At 40.2% G+C, this 19,094-nt stretch overlaps 1 protein-coding gene across 1 annotated transcript; it reads right to left on the bottom strand.

Annotated features, from left to right (window-relative positions):
• Positions 1 to 2,734: 2,734 nt before the first annotated feature.
• PNOC (prepronociceptin) lies at positions 2,735 to 12,078 on the bottom strand. The gene is made up of 2 exons (XM_070947167.1): positions 11,953 to 12,078; positions 2,735 to 3,301 (listed from the first exon to the last, which is right to left on the bottom strand). Exons 1-2 carry the CDS (start codon positions 12,076 to 12,078, stop codon positions 2,735 to 2,737), a joined length of 693 nt encoding a protein of 230 aa, XP_070803268.1.
• Positions 12,079 to 19,094: the final 7,016 nt, after the last annotated feature.

Below are 19,094 nucleotides of genomic sequence, written 5' to 3'. Positions count from 1 at the left end.
AGGCTAACACATTTTATTCAAAGGCAGGAACTTTTGTTAGCTGGAAAAAGTGCTACCAAACTCCTGTGGTTTTTTTTTTTTTTTTTTTTTGTCACCATGGACTAACACTTCCTCCTACAATGTCTAATCCTTGGGAATTAATTGTCTAGGTTAATTGACCCGTCCTTAGTATTTCTATAATGTCCTAGCTCCCTCATTAACCCTGGTAGGCATGTTGTGAAAATAGCGCTACTGTAGAATGTTGGGTTTGACTCAGAAGAGATTAAGTTCCACACTAATATGTATTGTCAGATGCAGCTGCATATGTTGGGAGAGTGGGAGGAGGGATGGATTTTGGCAATGAAAAAGTTGGGGTGGGAATATACTTGTAAACAAAAGAAAGAGATAATAATGGAATATTAAAGTAAAAGCTCAGAAAAGAGCAGAGGATTGAAGTATCTTAATATGAACCTGTCTGTAAAGGAACTTTTATACGATGATACGTCTTTGCATTAGCAAATGGGCTCACCTCAGACAATTTACTTTGTAAATAAAAACCATAATTGAAGACAAAATTGAACAGGAGATGTAATGGTATGCAGGGATGACCCTGGGAGACAGGAAGAAGAGCTGCAGCCTAGAGAACCATAAATGGATTTTGAAGGGTAGGCTGGGGTTAGGAGGGGTAGGCTGGAGAATGTGTCTCAGAAGGGACTCTGCCTAGTTTTTGGAGAGGAAAAGTAAGGGATGGGAATGGCACATTCAAGATTGCACGATTCTGTTAATGCAACCTTGCAATAAAAGTAGAGACATTCATCGTTGTGCTTCTTGTCTGAACTACTTTAAAGAGCTAACAAAAGTTCAGTCTACCTGCACACATAGTATTTAAGCAGAACCGCTCCTGGTGCAATCAAACCGATATCATTGATGGGATCAGAGATGGGTTTCAGCAGGTTCTGACCAGTTCTGGAGAACCGGTAGCGGAAATTTTGAGTAGTTCGGAGAACCGGTAGTAAAAATTCTGACCGCCCCTGCCCCCGCCCCCATCTATTCTCTGCCTCCCAAGTCCCAGCTGATTGGGAGGAAATGGGAATTTTGCAGTAACCTTCCCCTGGAGTGGGATGGGAATGGAGATTTTACAGTATCCTTCCCCTGCCATGCTCACCAAGCCATGCCCACCAAGCCATGCCACGCCCACCAATCCACACCCACAGAACTGGTAGTAAAAAAATTTGAAACCCACCACTGGATGAGATCCAATCAGGAAAAGGGAGAATAAACTACCAAGCAAGAATGACAGCCCCAAGGCTTAATTTGTTGACTTGAAAATTGTTTTTTGTTCAGAAATGATGGGGAGCTGGACTTCAAAGGGGTGCTACCTGTGAAAGGGTTTTCTGGCAACTTTCCACAAACTGCTAACCTCAAACTTGCAAGGCTACATCTCATTGAATTCCTAATTAGCATCATTCTGCTAGGTAGGGTATTGGAAGTCCAGTGTGTTTGGTGAGCATCAAGTTAAGGAAAGCTTTTTTTTTTTTTTGGTTATGGGCTGCAACAATCTATATGACTTCCAAATCTCAATATTTTCCTCTGTTTCTTTGCTACACTCTAGTGGTCCTCCAGATTTTTTGCAGACTAAATATGACCTGGATTTTAGCATTGGAAACTCATATGTTAAGTGGATCTTTAAGTGGTGATGAGAAAGCATGTAGCCATTGAAAGTGTGTCGATCACAATGCTACAGTAGAAATAGAAAACTAATTTATTAATCTTTTCTTTTTCTTTTTGCTATGTACAAGTTTAATGGAGAAATCTTTGTGCCTGAAATCAAAAAGGACAGAATTTGTTTCCCTTTTTAGATAGTTAACATTCAATAATTAACAGAGGAAAAATACCCAAGCCAGCTACATCATTTCTTTATCGATCATGCGTCTTGTCTGAAAATTTTAAGCAGAAAGCAGTGAAGAGGAATTCACTTGCTCCTGGTCCTGGCAATTAATAAAACACATCTTTGAAAATGACAGCATGGAGACAGCAGGCTTGACAAAATACATGCCATGGAGAGAGAAAGAAAATGGGAAACTACCACAAATACCATAGTACTGCCATATCAAAGATGTCAACCCCAATGGGAAGCATATCAGGGATTGGTTTTTTTTTTTTTAAAAAAATTCTAGTTAAATCTCAGTTCTAAAAAAAAACTTGTAAGTCATAAACCAGGAATTAGAATCTGGTTTCATATCCAGTCTTCCTATGTGGTGAAAAACACCCCAGGGACAAATGCACAGAAGCAAAACTTGGTCTTCTTTCTAAAGAACAGGCTGGTAGGATTCTGAATTGGATCCGTGGAAACTGCTGGTGAGAATGAAGTCGGCTGCATTTTTGAAAGCCCACTTCCCCGATGAAAATGATTTTTCCTAAACACAAAGGTAATATAATAGTAAGGAAAGAGTTACCATTACCTGCTCTCTAGCATGTTAACCATACTAAATGTAGATTTTTAAATTTTATTCATACAAATGTAAAAATTGTGAAATATTATTACACAAAGCGATTCTGAATTTTATTTCAAAGAAAATAGAACTTCCCTTCCGATGCTAAGACTGGTTGGCTGATCATTGACAAAGCAGAATAGTACGAATGGGGTTGGCTTCTTTGGCCATGGCAGCTCTGAAATCAATTCACAACATGTTTATAATCTGAGAAGGAAATGACAACGACAACAACGACAACAATCCAGGAAAAGTTCATTTGTTTAAATCTCATTTGGTTCCTTCAGGTCATCAGCCAAGCCATCGTACTCAACGGAACGTGGGGACATTCCCAGATACTGCTTCAGGAATTCACTGAACCTTTTCTGGTTGTGCCACTTCCGGGCTGATTTCCGAACACCAATGAAGCCTCCAAATCGTTTTTGGAGCGCTTGCACCTCAGGTTCTTCCATCTGCCCATAGTTGAATGGGCCCCTCAGGAAATCGCCCACCCTCTTGGGAATCTTGAGCTGATCCTGTAAATCCCCAAGTGGAGTTTGGCTTCCATCACTAGTGTCATCTTCTGCCTTTGGCTGACGGATGAGACCACTCAGTTTGGACACTTGCTTATCTTCTCCATCGCTAAGATCCACCATTCTGGTCAGGTCACCATGATGTTTCAGGTTACTTCTGCCTCCTTTCAGGCTGCCATCCCACATCTCCAGTGGCCATTTCATTTCTTCCAGGCTACTATGGTCTAGGGACAAAGAACTTTTTTCGCTGATGACTTTATTGCAAAGTCCCCAGGTAGCACTGGAAAACAGTTTCCCTTCACACTCCATTACACAGATCTGTAGGGAGGAAACAAGGACAGTTAGTAATATGCCTCACTTTTTGAATGTAAGGAAAGGTACAAATCATAATCTTTGTGTCAGGGCTCCGATTAATAAACTCAAGCAAATCAGAACTCTGAAACTTGGCTCCTTCTCAAAGGTCCTCTTTAATGAGTACATCATATCGACACAGCTTCAAAGGAAAACCAAATCTAAAACTTTCCTGCGGTTTCAATATAATTAAACTAGGAAATAACCCCACCCCAAGTGTCACAGGTAATGTTGGTCAGTTGGGTTAATTGGCAGGCTTTTCAGGCACTCCATCCCTGATCTTATCTGTTGCCAGTAGAGATGACCTTGGTTCTCATGAGAAAGCTCTTTGTTGTGTCTAGTAATGCATTCCAACCCCCTTCCCCTCTTCCCCCTCTGTGTGACAACTGAGGAACAGAAAGATGGCTGCGGCCAGGTTCCGTTTGAAGTTGACACTTTGCTGAAGAAAGTCAAAAAGGTGTATTACAGTAAATTATGTTTTAAAATAATCCTGTTTCTGCTTTTTGTTAGACATATAGCTTAATTTACAAAGAGTGAGTTTCAGAATTCATGGCTGCAATAGAGAGGCAATTAAAATATGTTATATTCCTTCTGATTTCCTTTTCTGGAAATTCTTTACAACTTTCCTTAAATCCTACAGGTTTACAGACTAATTCAGAAGTCAAGACATCTGTTTGGGTTTGGTCTTTGCAGTGAATTCACCAAGAATTTTTACTCATGATCTGACAGATAGTGGTAATCTAATAGTAGTAGTGGTAGAAACAGAAGACAGTTTCAAATCAGTCTCCTATTATATGAATAGTGGCCATGAAGACTGATCAAAACTCGCATTCAAAATTGAATTGTTCAATTGGTTCCTAGGAGCTTGGTGAGCAAATGCCATCAATCTTTCAATATGCTACATCTTTTGGGTTTCTTTTTCTGGTCCAATCTTCTAAAATTGTTGTTTTTGGCTTAGTCCTGCTCATTCTTCTATGGATTTAATCATGGGGAAGATCTATATGCAGAGTTCTCAGAAGCCAGATGCTCAGGCTGCGTTGCTGTTGAATCACCAGATCTGTCAGAAATTAGGAATCTGTTCTCTGATGGTGATTATTAATAAGACTAGCCACCCCAGGATGCCTTCAAGAATTTTCAAATCTAGCTGTGTGCCCAGGAATGTGGGGTTTTGGAAACTGCAATCCAGCAATAGCATTGCATTTATACTGCTTTATAGTGCTTTACAATCCTCTCTAAGCAGTTTACAGAGTCAGCATATTGCTCCCAACATCTGGGTCCTCATTTTACCGACCTCGGAAGGATGGAAGGATGGGTCAACCTTGAGCTAGTCAGGATTGAACTCCTGACAGTGGGCAGAGTCAGCCTGCAATACTGCATTCTAATCACTGCACCATCATGGCTCTGACGAATAGATGCAGGATATCTGCTTATCTAATTTGAATTAAATAGTTTTTATTCTTTCTTAAAAGTTTAAAGAGATGAAACATTTAATTCAGGGGGACGATGAGGTGGTAGACTCTACTTGTCACTATTGGCATTGGTTTCCTAAGGAAGTATCTTGAAAGACTTTTCAGCCATTAGAAACCAATGTTCAAGTGTGTGCTCCTATAAAACATTATTGAATACCGATTGTACCTGGTCCTGGCTATGGGTTGGAGAACATTTCTTGTTCTTTCTGTTTCTTGGAATCAACCCCTCCACACTGAAACTACTCTCCATTTGTCTCTGTATTTTTTTTGGTACTAGTTCTCCAAGGGTGCAAACATAAACATTCATACCTGGAATGCTTATTACCTCTCTAAAACAAAAATAGGGCTTCTGGTCTTTGTACCATTTTGCCCAATAAAGAATTCTAGAGAACTCACAAGCATTTATGTTCAAAAAATATATTGTCAAATGATAGAATTCATTATGTATATACCACCAATTTCACAAGGACTTTTAACAAAGTTATGTAAAAACACTATAAATATTCTTATAAATGAGTGCATCAAATCAAATCCCAGGATTTTCTGCCACTCTGGATAGGCTGTTTGTCTAAACTTATTTATTTATTTATTTATTTATTTATTTATTTATTTATTTATTTATTGGTTCGATTTATATGCCGCCCTTCTCCGGAGACTCAGGGCGGCCTACAATGCATTAATAGCCTTCATACTTTTGTATATACCTGGCTTAGTAGAGCTTTCGGCCCCCCTTAAGTGATGTTCTTTTATACAAAGTCAGCTTATTGCCCCCAGAATCCGGGTCCTCATTTTACCTACTTTGAAAGGATGGAAGGCTGAGTCAACCTTTAGCCTGGTGAGATTTGAACTTGCAGTAATTGCAGGCAGCTGGTGCTACTTAACAGCACTTTAGTCTGCTGCGCCACCAAGGCTCATGTCTGTAGATGTACCCAAAAAAAACCCCAACTATACCATAACATGATGAAAACAATAGCTTGTATACTGTTAAAAGGCAGCTAACCCAACTGCTAACAGAGAAAACAATTGCTTTTAGAAATACTAGCATGATTATAAAGGTTTAGCAATCTGGGCATGAAAAAAGAAAGTGGGATTGATCCCACTTGGCTTTTAATAACCTCTGACAGTGAATTCAATTCCCTTTGAATGAAAAGGAAGTGTCAGACCTGGTTGCCATCTCATAATTGCTTTCCGTTAGATACTAACAATCTCTTTAAATGACTATTTGTGATGAATTAGCTCTGTAGTGAGAAGATGCTGGAACAATATGGTTAGAGTCAGAAAAGGTCTCCTCTGTCCCCATCATGAGAAATAACAGACCTTATTTTTGAACTGGGATTTTCCAGAGTACGTAGTGAGTGTCACCACTTGAGTGAATGTCAATAATTGAGGGCATTTGTGCCTCACGATCTTTTTCACTTGGTGATCTCTCAGATAGAGTTGAAAATTATCAGCCATTGTCTTTACTTCTTGGAGTCAAACAAGGAGGAATGACTATCACTTCCTGAACCTGAGCTGCCTCAGATAAAGGATTGGAGAAAGAGAAAAGGAGATTTATAAAAAGAGAAAGAACAAGCAAAGCAACCTGTCCCCCTTTGTAATTACAGGTCCTTTGTCAAAGGAAAGGAGGAAACTGACCCATCTGTCAACCTCACCCACTTTATTTCATCAGGACTATTGAAGGGTAGAAATTATCAAGCCAATGAATTCCCCTTAAAGGTCTTGTTAGGAATGGGAGGTGGGTAACAGTTCCTTTTAAAAGAAGAAAACATTTCTTCTTTTCGTCTAAGAAGCTTTTCAACCATTCTGTTGGCATCCTATGGTGACAGAAATTAGGAGCTGCTTTTAAACCAGCACGAACATCGTCATTTGGAAGTATCTTCAGGATTTCAAGTTCTTTATTTACAATCTATGTAAATTATACCCATGTCCACGCCGGGAACTCTTTATCCTGCCTTATGCCATGCTCTAATGCCACATACACAGAATGACTAGGATGTTCTTGTAGGATTTAGGGTTCTTCCAGAAGAGCATTACAGAAGAGTCTTCAGAAGCAGTCCAATTGTTATAAGGGTTGTGAGGATCACTGGGAGAGATCCCTATCCTCTCATTTCAGCCCACTCCCCTCTATATGATTGTGATGGGTGTCAAACTTGTGGCGTCACATTGCTGTCACGTGATGTTTTGTGATGTTTTTCCCATTTGTTGAGCTGGGATGGGGCGTGGCCTACACACAGGGGTGAAATGTAAAATTTGTTACTACCGGTTCTGTGGGCATGGCTTGGTGGGGGGGTAATGTGACTGGGTGGGCATGGCCAACTTTTAAAAAAAAAAACCTTTTCAAAGCATTTTTTCTAATGCTTTGAAAAACCTCTGCCGATCAGGCAACTCAGCTGGGATTGTCAGAGAGGCTTCTTAAAAAATGCCTCTCTGCCGATCAGGCAACTCAGCTGGGATCGTCAGAGAGGCTTCTTAAAAAATGCTTTGAAAAGCCTCTGACAATCCCAATTGAGCCGCACGATCATCAGAGGCTTCTTTTTTAACTTTTAAAAGCATTTTTTCGTCGGAAGAGGTTGTAGAAAAAATGCTTTTAAAAGTAAAAAAAAAAAAGCCTCTGATAATTGTGTGGCTCAGCTGGGCATGGTGTGGGGGGGGCAGGGATTTTTGCTACCGGTTCTCTGAACCACCCGCCGCCATCGCTACCGGATTGGGCGATCCGGTCCGAACCAGGAGCATTTCACTCATGTGTGGACCCCAAGCACCAAAAGGCTGAATAGAAGGCCTGACAGCCCAAAGAAGGTGCAATTGAAACAATAGCATTTTCTAGATTATCTAGAAAAAAATCCCTCTTGGTAGTGTGGGCTTTCAGAGAACCTGTATGAAACTGCCTTAAGGTCTATTTGGCTCCTGTAATCTACTGATCATTATCTATATTCACATCAAGAAAAACCAGTTGTTTCCACCTCATCTAACATAGTCATCGTGTCTTTACTCTCTTGGGGACAGTTTGCAAAAGGTCGGTTCCTTCTGCAGTGCCCTTGGAAGTTGACTCAAGGTGGAGCCAATTATGGAAATTTGTTATTGCTGTATAATGAGGAGGCCATGCGTCATGGCACAGAGCGGAAAGGCTATTCAAATGAATATTAATGATCTGTCAATTGCATTTTCTAATTGTACAGAGGTTCTCCAGCCAGCAGGATGGAGGCTGGTCTAGTTAGCCAATTTTATTCATTCATTCTGACTCTTAAACTGCCCAGCCATGTCAGTAGATAGAAAATTAGCAATTGAAGTTACAGATGAAAGGTTACATTTCATAATGTTGAGAACAGCATTAATGACAACATTCTTACATCTTACTGATGTTAGCCTGAACCACAAGTAATGAACCAAAAGAACAATCATGGTTGTCATATCTCAAGCCACTTGCTAAAGGCAGACAATATCTGCCTGACTGTCCGTGTGTCCACCCATTCACTCATCTTGCAAATTATGGATTTGGTGGCTAACATAGATTAACAAACAAGATTAATAATGAACATTATTTAACTTTGATGACGAAGTGGAGGGAGTGCTTATCCAATTTTATGATACAACATTGGGTAGGCAACTAATATCGTAGAACAGCGTTTCTTAAACTTTTTCTCTCTTTTCCACTTTTAAAAAATATAGAGATCTCCCAAGGAGCTTTTGTTCGTATGAGTTATATTTATCAATATTTACTATATTAAAAATTAAAATGGACACATTTCCTATCACTTCTCACAACTGTTTGAAGAGATTTTAATATTATATTGGCTTTCAAGACAGGCTGGCGAATAATTTTGACTTCATGAACCCCTGAGAGGATCTTAGAGAAGGTACTACACTGCTGTAGAAGACAGAAATAGAATTCAAAATGATCTTGATAGGTGAAGCGCACTTGAAAGAATGCGGCACAAAAGAATGTCAAGATCTCTTCTCCATCATTTCTGAACACAGGACACATGGAATAAAGGATTTAAGTTCTAGGAAAGCAGATTCCAATTGAACATTAAACTTCTTCATAAAAAGAGCAGTTTCACAATGAGACCAATATTCATAGAGGGGGATTCCCATATTAGATAGAAAATGGGGTTTGATTGCCTGAATCCCCTTCCACTTCTATGAATCAGGATAGCAATAGCAATACCAATACCACTTAGACTTGTACACCACTTCATAGTGGTTTACAGCCCTCTCTAAGCAGTTTACAGAGTCAGCATATTGCCCTCAACAATCTGAATCCTCATTTTACCGACTTCGGAAGGATGGAAAGCTGAGTCAACCTTGAGCTGGTGGGGATCGAACTTCTGGCAGTGAGCTAAATTAGCCTGCAATATTGCATTCTAACCACTGTGCCACCATGGTTCTAGGATCCCTCTAGAAAAGGTGAATAGTATTGACCATGTCCCTTCAGTGATATCGCCTATGGTCCTTGGAGCTACATTTAAAAAAAAAACTTTACAGAAACCTAGCCTAATTTAGGAGGGTTCTTCTTAAATTCTTAACCTTGAATTGAGGTGAGATCATCCGTGGTTTGGGGGTGAGAGTCCATCAGTACGCTGATGATACTCCGTTGTACATCTCCACCCCAGACCACCCCAATGATGCCCTTGATGTGATATCCCGATGCCTGGAGGCTGTGCGGGTCTGGATGGGGAGAAATAGGCTCAGACTCAACCCTTCCAAGACCGAGTGGCTGTGGCTTCCGGCGTCCTGATATAGTCAGCTGGTGCCATTGCTGACTATTGGGGGTGAATCTTTACCCCCCACAGAGAGGGCTCGCAATCTGGGTGTCCTCCTGGATGCACGGCTGTCTTTAGAAGAACATATGACGGCCGTGGCCAGGGGGGCTTTTTATCAGGTTCGCCTGATCCGCCAGTTGCGGCCCTTTTTGGACCAGGACACCTTACGCACGGTCACTCACACCCTTGTCACCTCCCGGCTGGACTACTGCAATGCTCTCTACATGGGGCTCCCCTTGAAGAGCACTCGGAAGCTCCAACTGGTCCAGAATGTGGCCACACGGGTAGTTATGGGCGCGACTTGTTGCGCCCATGTGACACCTCCTGCGCGAGCTGCGCTGGCTCCCAGTGGTCTTCCGGGTGCAATTCAAGGTGTTGGTTACCACCTTTAAAGCGCTCCATGGCTTAGGACCCGGGTACCTTCGAGACCGACTTCTGCCACCAGTAGCCTCCCACCGGCCAATTCGCTCCCACAGAGAGGGACTCCTCGGGATGCCATCGGCCAAGTTATGTCAGCTGGCAACACCCAGGGGAAGGGCCTTCTCTGTGGAAGCCCCTGCCCTGTGGAATGAACTGCCCCCGGAAATACGCAAGATCTCCGACCTCCGTGTGTTTCGCTGTGCCCTTAAGACTCTGCTGTTCTGCCAGGCAGGGCTATCTGTGTAAATGATTTTAAATTGGGTGTTTTAAATTTTGGGTTTTATTTTCGGGCCGAAATTGTTTAATACTTTTAACTATTTTAAAACTGTTGTGTGTATTCTGTGTTTTTAATTGGCTGTACACCGCCCCGAGTCCTTCGGGAGAAGGGCGGTATATAAATTAAATAATAAATAAATAAATAAATAAATAAATAAATAAACCTTGTGCCCTCCATTGATTTTTTTTAATAGATGATGAGAAGGGGAAAGAGGCTTCTATTAGGTTTACTCTGTACCCAGAAAGTGCAAATTCTCCTGCTAGAATGCATTTTTTAGGTGGCACATGGGGTGATGTGAATAAAACTATTTATGAAATGAAATCCATCTTTTGAGCTCTATTTAATATGAGCTCTGATGGCGCACTGGTTAGAATGCTGTATTGCAGGCTAACTCTGCCCACAGCCAGGAATTTGATCCTGACTGGCTCAAGGTTGACTCAGCCTTCCTTCTTTCTGAGGTCAGTAAAATGAGGGCCCAGAGTGTTGGGGGTAATGTGCTGACTCTGTAAACCGCTTAGAGAGGACTGTAAAGCGCTATGTAATCTAAGTGCTATTGCTATTACCAAAAACAGGGAATGGAAATCAATGAGTATCAAAAAGGAAGAGTGATCATAACAGAGAAAGAAAACACCTTTGCCAAAATACTTCTGCCATTGCACAATTGAGGAAAAAGATGTAATAAAGAGAAATGCATTTAGCTCTTTAACTTTCCAGACAGGAGGCTGACTGAATTGATTTATCTTATTTGGAGAATTAAATATGCATTTAGATAAATCCCTTTATTTACTCTGTTGGAAAAGTTACACTGCTATACCTACATCTCCAGCAATGTCTTCCCCAATAAGCTGGATCCTTGTGGGGAACATCTTTGGTGGAAATTAATAAAAGCCGGGTATGAGGTCAAGAGTGTAAGCAAAGGGACCAGGGGAGGAAAGTTACAGGCTTTTGAGCTTTCCTGTTGGATTTATTTAGTGTCTTCCTGCACCAATGGCAGCTATTATGCAGGAAAATGTTAGCTTAAATAATGCCAGAGCCAAAATCAAGGGTGATGGGAGGACAAGATAGGATACCAATGAGAAGGCTCTGATGATTGCATTATGCGAACAAGGTAACTTACATATCTATGTCAGATGGTCAACCTGTATGAGAATGTCGCATTGCAAATTGTTGCCATTTTGATGCCATTGTGGTTTGTTGACCATATGAAAGCCAGTTGGCTGTAGTGGTGAAGGCACCAGATTAGAATCTGGGAGACTGTGAGTTCTAGTCCTGCCATAGGCACAAAGCAGCTGGGTGACCCAAATGCTCTCGTAGCCCTAGGAAGTAGGCAATGGCAAACCATTTCCAAAATCTTGCAAAGAAAACTACATGAACATCTTCATGTAGTCACCAGGAGCCAAAACTGATTTGAAAGAACATTTCTTTGTTGGTGGATAGAAGAACACAGGAATATTTCAGAATTACCACAGTAAAAAGCACCCAGTTACAATGTCATTTGGTCAATGATGAGCAGGAGACTTATCTTACCTTGCTATCAGGATGACATCCATGTTTGGAAGAGTCTTTGGGATTTTTTGGGGAGGGAGGGAGAGAGAGAATGTGTACTGAGATCAAACTAGCTGCATTTCAAAAAAGCTTGCACAGCAGGTATGACACACACAGAACATGAACATATATGTTGGGATTACTCACCAGAAGACTGAAGTCATCTTGGTGGCTGTACAGATGTCTGTGGCAGTTTAGGCAGTCCTTCCGGCAGTCATCATGGGCATAGGCCAGCAAGCAGAATGACAAGATCCCCCACAATAGCATCCTCATGATGTCACGTTGGAAGCTACGTGAGAAGAAATTAGAGAATGGTTATTTCCAGTAAGAAAAAGCTTGGCAATGTGATATCATTGGCATCACCACACCAACAGCCACCTTCCTGGATCCCTGCAAGGCATCTTGTTCTCTGGCTTTTATTCTTTTCATTAAAACATGAAAATAATAAAGAAACTGACATGTTACTAAGTTAAGAACTATCCTCCAGCATCACCTCTAGTTACAAAAATGCTTCTGGTTCCACATGAAATATAGAATTTTTAGAAAATAAAAAAGTTGATGGTTACTTCGAAAGTATATTGTTTGGGACTATGCCCACCTCCTCAGAAAGAAATCACCCAAAGTAAGATGTGGGTGAGAACAACCATTTTTAGGGATTTCAGAAGATGACAGGAAATAAACTCACTGGTTTACTTCATGCGCAGCCATTTTGTGAACAGTGAAGTCTCTTTCCCCATATCCCCCAGAAGCCATTTTGTAAGGGCACCCATCACCTGCTCTTAAAATTCCACATATATACAGGAGGACTATCAGAAGTGAAGACATACTTCACATCCTTTGAAGTGAACTGAAAGCAAACAAAGAACTGAGATATGTGTTTTGCTTCATCATTTGTCATTTTTCTGCTCAGGTTTGTTTCTGCAGTACTGAGAAAAAATGTGAACACAAAATAATAAAGATGCTATATACTGGCTCGTTCATATGATCTGCTTACTGAATTAATTTATTTTTCTGGGATTGCACAAACACTGAATCTTAAGTTTATCTTCCTCTGTGTGTGCGTTTGTGTGTGCACGCGCTTTAAGCCCTAATGGAGGTTACCATGCTGGGCAAATATATCTCTCAAGTGTTTGATTTGATTAAGAGTATTGTGGGAATACAAGGATTTGTTCGCGCCTAAAAGACACTGCTTTATAAATATATGTAAATGTACATTCAAAGCAAGTCTATTAATGTCTTTATAAAACAGCATGACTCCAAACAAAAAATAAAGGTTCATTTATCCTATTAGGGAGCTTTATAACTCATCATACTGAATTACTGTGTTTGCATAATAATTGGTTTTATTTAGAAATCTATTCCCATGGACAAATATTTTTCAAAAGTGGTTAATTATAAGTATTTAATGTTTAAACCAAAACATTGCATTCTTAAATTTGTTGGTTAATAATATATATTTCTAATTCAAACTCTATAAAATCACTTATTAGGATAAACATTACGGGAAATTTTTTTTTGCACTTTTGTACTTTGAAAAGTTAGTAATAAGTACCCAGATGTGTCAGGCTATAAATCCCATCCTCCTTAACCAGCATAGATTATTTGTCACACAGTCAACCCTACGTTCAGACTGGATTTGGCATTTTTATCTACATATCATTTTCTTCTGGATCATCATGTTACAGTCCAAACTGAGCTCTTAAATGCTGTCTATTTATTTATTTATTTATAAAATTTATTGGCTGCCCATCTTACCATAGGGTAACCCTATGGTTACCGTATGGTAAACTTACATGGGTGGCTTACATCTATATTTATCTAGCTACAGCTATTCAGGAGCAAAAGACTGTGTGGTTCTCCTTTTTCTCATTTTATACATGCACATGAACATAGACATTGTGCAAAATTTTGGGAATATTTGAAAAAAGATGCTTGAAGCCAGAGGTGGATTTCAGCAGGTTCTGACCAGTTCTGGAGAACCGGTAGCGGAAATTTTGAGTAGTTCAGAGAACCAGTAGTAAAAATTCTGACTGGCCCAGCTCCCATCTATTCTCTGCCTCCCAAGTCCCAGCTGATCGGGAGAAAATGGGGAATTTGCAGTAACCTTTCCCTGGATTGGGATGGGAATGGATATTTTACAGTATCCTTCCCCTGCCACGCCTACCAAGCCACGCCCACCAAGCCATGTCATGCCCACCAAGCCACACCCACAGAACCAGTAGTAAAAATTTTTGAAACCCGCTACTGCTTGAACCACCTTAGACCCAAACATATCCCCTCTCTGCATTGCTGAATAATCCAGGAAACAAAGCAGCTGCTTTAAAAGGGGAACCTCATATGTTCCAAATCACCTTTTTAGAAACTACTCTGAAGCATCGCACACCCCTAGTACACAAATACTTATCGCACATTATCACTAGTTTTTTAATATCTTACTGGTTTTCAAATTAGCCCATTAGCTGTATTGCAAAGATGTAATCTTGAAAGCAATTAAGATACTGTAAAATACGCTGGCAATGGCATATAGAAAACAGACGCAAAAGAGATTAGTCCCTACAAGTTTATTATTTATATTTTGTTGGAAATAAGTCTGCAGATTGCCTTAAAATGGAACTATGCAGACTTTTGTAGGAGTGATCTATGAATACTAGGTTTAATAGATAAACTGAACTTTATTATGCATAGTATACCTCTGTATTCCAGGGAGAAAAGGAATTATCTTCACATTAATATCTTATTGTTTTTAATTTTTTAACAGTGTAAAATGCCCAGAGCTACCTGGGAATTAGGCAGCCTAAAATCTAATAAAATCAATCAGTTTTGCTACCAATTTCTCAGAGGCCACATGGCTACCAGATTTGGGTTTGATCAAGCAGACCTTTTCAATTGCAAAAGACCCAATATGACTCATCTACTCATGAACATACAGACCCCTTTTATAGCTTTCTACAGGTATCTCTTTCTCCACACCTGTGTGATTACAAGGTTGACAACTGGAACATCAAGCTCTGCCTTTCGGTCAGCTAAATCTGGTTTGGGGATTCCAAAATTAAGCCAGCAAATTTTAGACAGAGTTGTGTAGGTGGATTTGAAGGGTAAGAGAGATGTCAGCATTACTGCAAATACAAGGAACCTGTGAACAAGCTGTGCAAAGACTAACATTCAATGGATGAATTGTATCCGCTGTTAGGGAAAGCACTACCACCGGTATCTGGGAGTGGAAGATGCCTCCCCTCCCAGCTTGTTTCATTTGTATAACAATCCAGGAAGAAAGTGCTATGCAATTATACATTCACTTAATCTAGCAGAATAGCCCCAGGCAATCCTTCTACCAAGACTGTTAAAAAGGCTAAATTGTGTTGAGTATTCATGAGAATCTGCTCTTTTCATTTCTCTCTCTCTGTGTCTCCTTGTCTCTCTCTGTCTTTTGTAAAACTTCTCTTCTGTGTTTCATTGAATAAGAGAACAATGACTCCCAACTAGGTTCAGGACCTTTTGACAGAAGACTGAAAAAAAGTGCTCCCTGCCTAGAAGCAAGGAAATTCTTCTGATAATCCACAGATTATTTATAATCCTACCTCTCTGCTGCCAAAGCTTTGAAGTGAACATTGTGTAAAGCAGCATGTGTAAAACAGCAATGTTCTTTGCTCATCCCCAGGGAAAGAAATGTTAAAAATACTATTTTCTGAATACAGCAGGAAATGTTCATTTTAATAATAATCCTGATAGATGGATGGATAGATAGATTTGGAATTATTTTCTAACAACTGACTGCATATCAGATATTTTTGTAACAAAATTCATATCAGAACAACGGCAGCATTAGGCCAACTAATGAAAGGTTGCACAAATGTGCAAGCTCTTGAAATTTACAAATCTCTTCATTCAAGCAATTTTCTGCAAAGAGCAAGTTGCAATGGGAAGAGAAATTTGGGAAAAGGTAGGCTTATGAAAAAAGAAGCCCTATATTTTAAATGGAGATGAGAGGTGTTTTTTGTCTGAGTGCACCTCTGAGTTTGACTCCTAGTGATTGCCTGGTTTAATCCTTACAATTTTTCTAGGCAAAGGTTTTTGGAAGTGGTTTGCCATTACTTCCTTTCTTGGGTTGAGAGAGAATAACCAGCTGGCTTTGGTCTGGTTTCTAGCCTGGGGCTACACCTAGTCCTTAAGTTATGACTACAATTGGGAGCAGATTTTGTATTGCAAAGCAAGGCATTTGTTAAGTATTATACCCCAAAACAAAGGTATGTTGTAGATTTCATACAAACACACACACACAAAACCTAATGGTTAAGAACTGTGCAACACAGTTGCACTGAGCCTCGGTGGTGCAGTGGACTAAAGTGCTGTTAAGTAGCACTTAGCTGCCAGCTGCCTGCAATTACTGTGAGTTCAAATCTCACCAGGCTCAAGGTTGACTCAGCCTTCCATCCTTCCAAGGTAGGTAAAATGAGGACCTGGATTGTGGGGGCAATAAGCTGACTTTGTATAAAAAAGAACACTGCTTAGGAGGCCCCGAAAGCCCTACAAAGCAGGTATATACAAAGGTATGAAGGCTATTGCTTAACGCATTGTAAGCCACCCTGAGTCTCTGGAGAAGGGCGGCATATAAATCGAACCAATAAATAAATAAATAAATAAATAAATAAATAAATAAATAAATAAATAAATAAATAAATAAACAATGGAATTCTACCTGGGGAGAATATGGGTTCTCAATCTCTGGATGCTTTTAAGAAGAAACTGGAACAGCCATCTCTTGTGGATGGTTTAATTGACTTTCCTGCATATGGCAGAGCATTGGACTTGATTACTTTTGTAGTGTCTTTTGACTCCACAGTTCTAAGATTCCATGCTGAGTTAAAAATGCTAGCCATAGTTTAGCTGACCTCAGCTTTTACAACCATTCAAATAACCTAAAGAGGATATGATGAAAGAAAGTAATTAAGGAGAAACTTCCTAACAGTGAGGACAGTTAACAAGTGGAACAGCTTGCCTTCAGAAATTGTGGGCGCTCCATCACTGGAGGCTTTTAACAAGAGACTAGGCAGTCACTTATCTGAAATAGTATAGGTCCGTGATGGCAAACCTATGGCACGCATGCCAGACATGGTACACAGAGCCCTCTCTGCTGGCACGCGTGCCATCGCCCCAGGTCAGATCTCTGTGGCGTTTCTTTCATGAACCTCTGTTTCCCTGCAAGCAACGTAACAGAAGCTCACGAAAGAAAAAAATCTTAACTCTTGCCACGCTGCCAGTGTTGGGATACCCTGCCTCCTGCCAGACAACTGGTCTTCGGGTCTCTGCTGCGCATGTGAGCATGTCTGCACATGTCTGTGCATGCGTGCACCTTTCAGTTTGGGCATGTGCACACGCACAGCTTGGGCACTCAGTGTCTAAAAGGTTTGCCATCACTGGTATAGGTTCTCCTGCTTGAGCAGGAGGCTGGACTAGAAGACCTCCAAGGTCCCTTCTAGCTCTATTCTATTCTAATTCTAATTCTAATTCTAAAGCAGGACAGTTGTTGACTTTTTTTTTTATAATTCAATGGATCTCCAATTAAAAACATTGTAACAATTAGGAATAGTGCTAAATATATACTCAACAAACCTACACAATCTCTCCCCACTCATGCAATTCCGTGTGTGTGTGTGTGTGTGTGTGTGTGTGTGTGTGTGTGTGTTTCTATCGAAGCACCTGGTCTACCCCAATATGGGAGGGAGCATACTGCTTCCCTTTCACCTTTCAGCTCCAATCCAGGAGCCCTCAAGCAGTCACATTCATGACAAACCATTTTATACCAAATATATATTTGCTGATAAAGTCTCCTTTTATTTCTTTATCAGCAAATATAAATGTATATATGAGTTTTCTATCGAAGCAACTTCCCATATTTGGGTAAACCAGGTTGCTTCGATAGAAAACTAATTTAATCTCCCCTGGTACAAACTGATAAAGCAAGGAGAAGCTTAGAGGTTAATACATCTGCCTAACATGCAGGCAAGCCCAGGTTCAAATCCCAGACGGTTATGGCTAGCTGATGAGAGCTAAATAGCTTGAAATAGATCTATACTAGTCTCCCTTTATTTCTTTGTCAGTAAATATAAATTTAACACAAAATAATTTCAGCTGGAAGAGGAAGAAGAAAGTCCTGGAAGATGTCCCAGGACTCAGCCATTTGTTTTGTTTCACCTGCTTTCTTCCTGCCCTGATCTTTGGTTCAGATTCTTTGAGACCCAGATCAGTATGGTATCTATGTGGATTCTTATTATTCCAAGTATTAGAGAGAAATGCTAACATTGGGGGCGGGGCGATAATAGAGAGCAGCAAACAATACTGTAATTCAATCCATTGTTGCCATTCAATGGTTTTTCTGAAATTTTGCAACCCTAATATGGTAGTTCCATGGGAGAGAAAGAAACGGGTGAGCAAAAAAAAAAAAAAAAAAGTGGAAAAAATAAGATTGCCAGAGACTGGAAAAAGATAGGGCAATCCAAGGGAAAAAAATAAAGTAACTAACAAGATAGTTCTACATAATTCTAGAACTTTGGCCAATCTGATCAGACATTCTCTCGTTTCTGAGAAAACTACATCCTTGAGTCACCAGAAGTTGAGCTCAGTTTGAAGGAATCTTTATCTCCTACAGAGGCTCTTCTGTAAATAAAGGCAATGTTGGATGTGACTGTTCTGTTTCTAGCAGGCATTCATTTAGTATTAGCTCTGCTGTCTGGACCAACACAGAGCAGACATGTCCATCTTCTGAAGGATAGCCCTTCAGCTATTAAGAAAATGAGATCACTTCCCTCTTTAAATCTCTCAAGAACCGTGTAATGTTCTTGCGATATTAAAAAAGGCTCAGTTGTTGAATATTATTGGGCCAATTACTGTGTTCAGCATAGCTTATCCCTGGATATATGTGGAGTTTATGGCACATTTTCAGACTACTGACATAAAAATAAAAAAGCAGCAGTGTGATAAAACATAACAACAGGTTATCAGTGGCAGCAATATGTCCAATGAGATGAGTAAAATCATCAAGCCGTTGAATGCTACTAAAATATGCAATCATTAAAAGTCATTATGTACAAAGTATATTCACACATACTGGGAATGAATGAATTTCTCCTTCAACTCAATCAATCAATCAATCAATCAATCAATCAATCAATCAGGCAGTCAGGCAGTCAGTGAAAAGCACCAACAGGATGCCCTGCTTTCTGTACTGCAAAATCTACCCATTTGTTCATTCGTTTTTACAGCAAACAGCGTGATCTCCTAATGTATTGATG

Source organism: Pituophis catenifer, unplaced genomic scaffold (assembly GCF_029215685.1).
Source record: "Pituophis catenifer annectens isolate HBS135680 unplaced genomic scaffold, rPitCat1.0.hap2 SCAF_1, whole genome shotgun sequence".
Taxonomy (NCBI): Eukaryota; Metazoa; Chordata; class Lepidosauria; order Squamata; family Colubridae; genus Pituophis; species Pituophis catenifer.
Note: the sequence above shows the minus strand (reverse complement) of the source record. Positions and strands in the feature narration are given on the sequence as shown.

Bases quoted from the DNA above. Each gene is read 5' to 3' on its own strand.
- PNOC (XM_070947167.1), bottom strand. From the start codon at position 12,078: ATGAGGATGCTATTGTGGGGGATCTTGTCATTCTGCTTGCTGGCCTAT. The intron at 3,302-11,952 runs GTGAGTAATCCC...TCCTCCCTACAG, and splicing joins AAGATGACTTCAGTCTTCTG to ATCTGTGTAATGGAGTGTGA.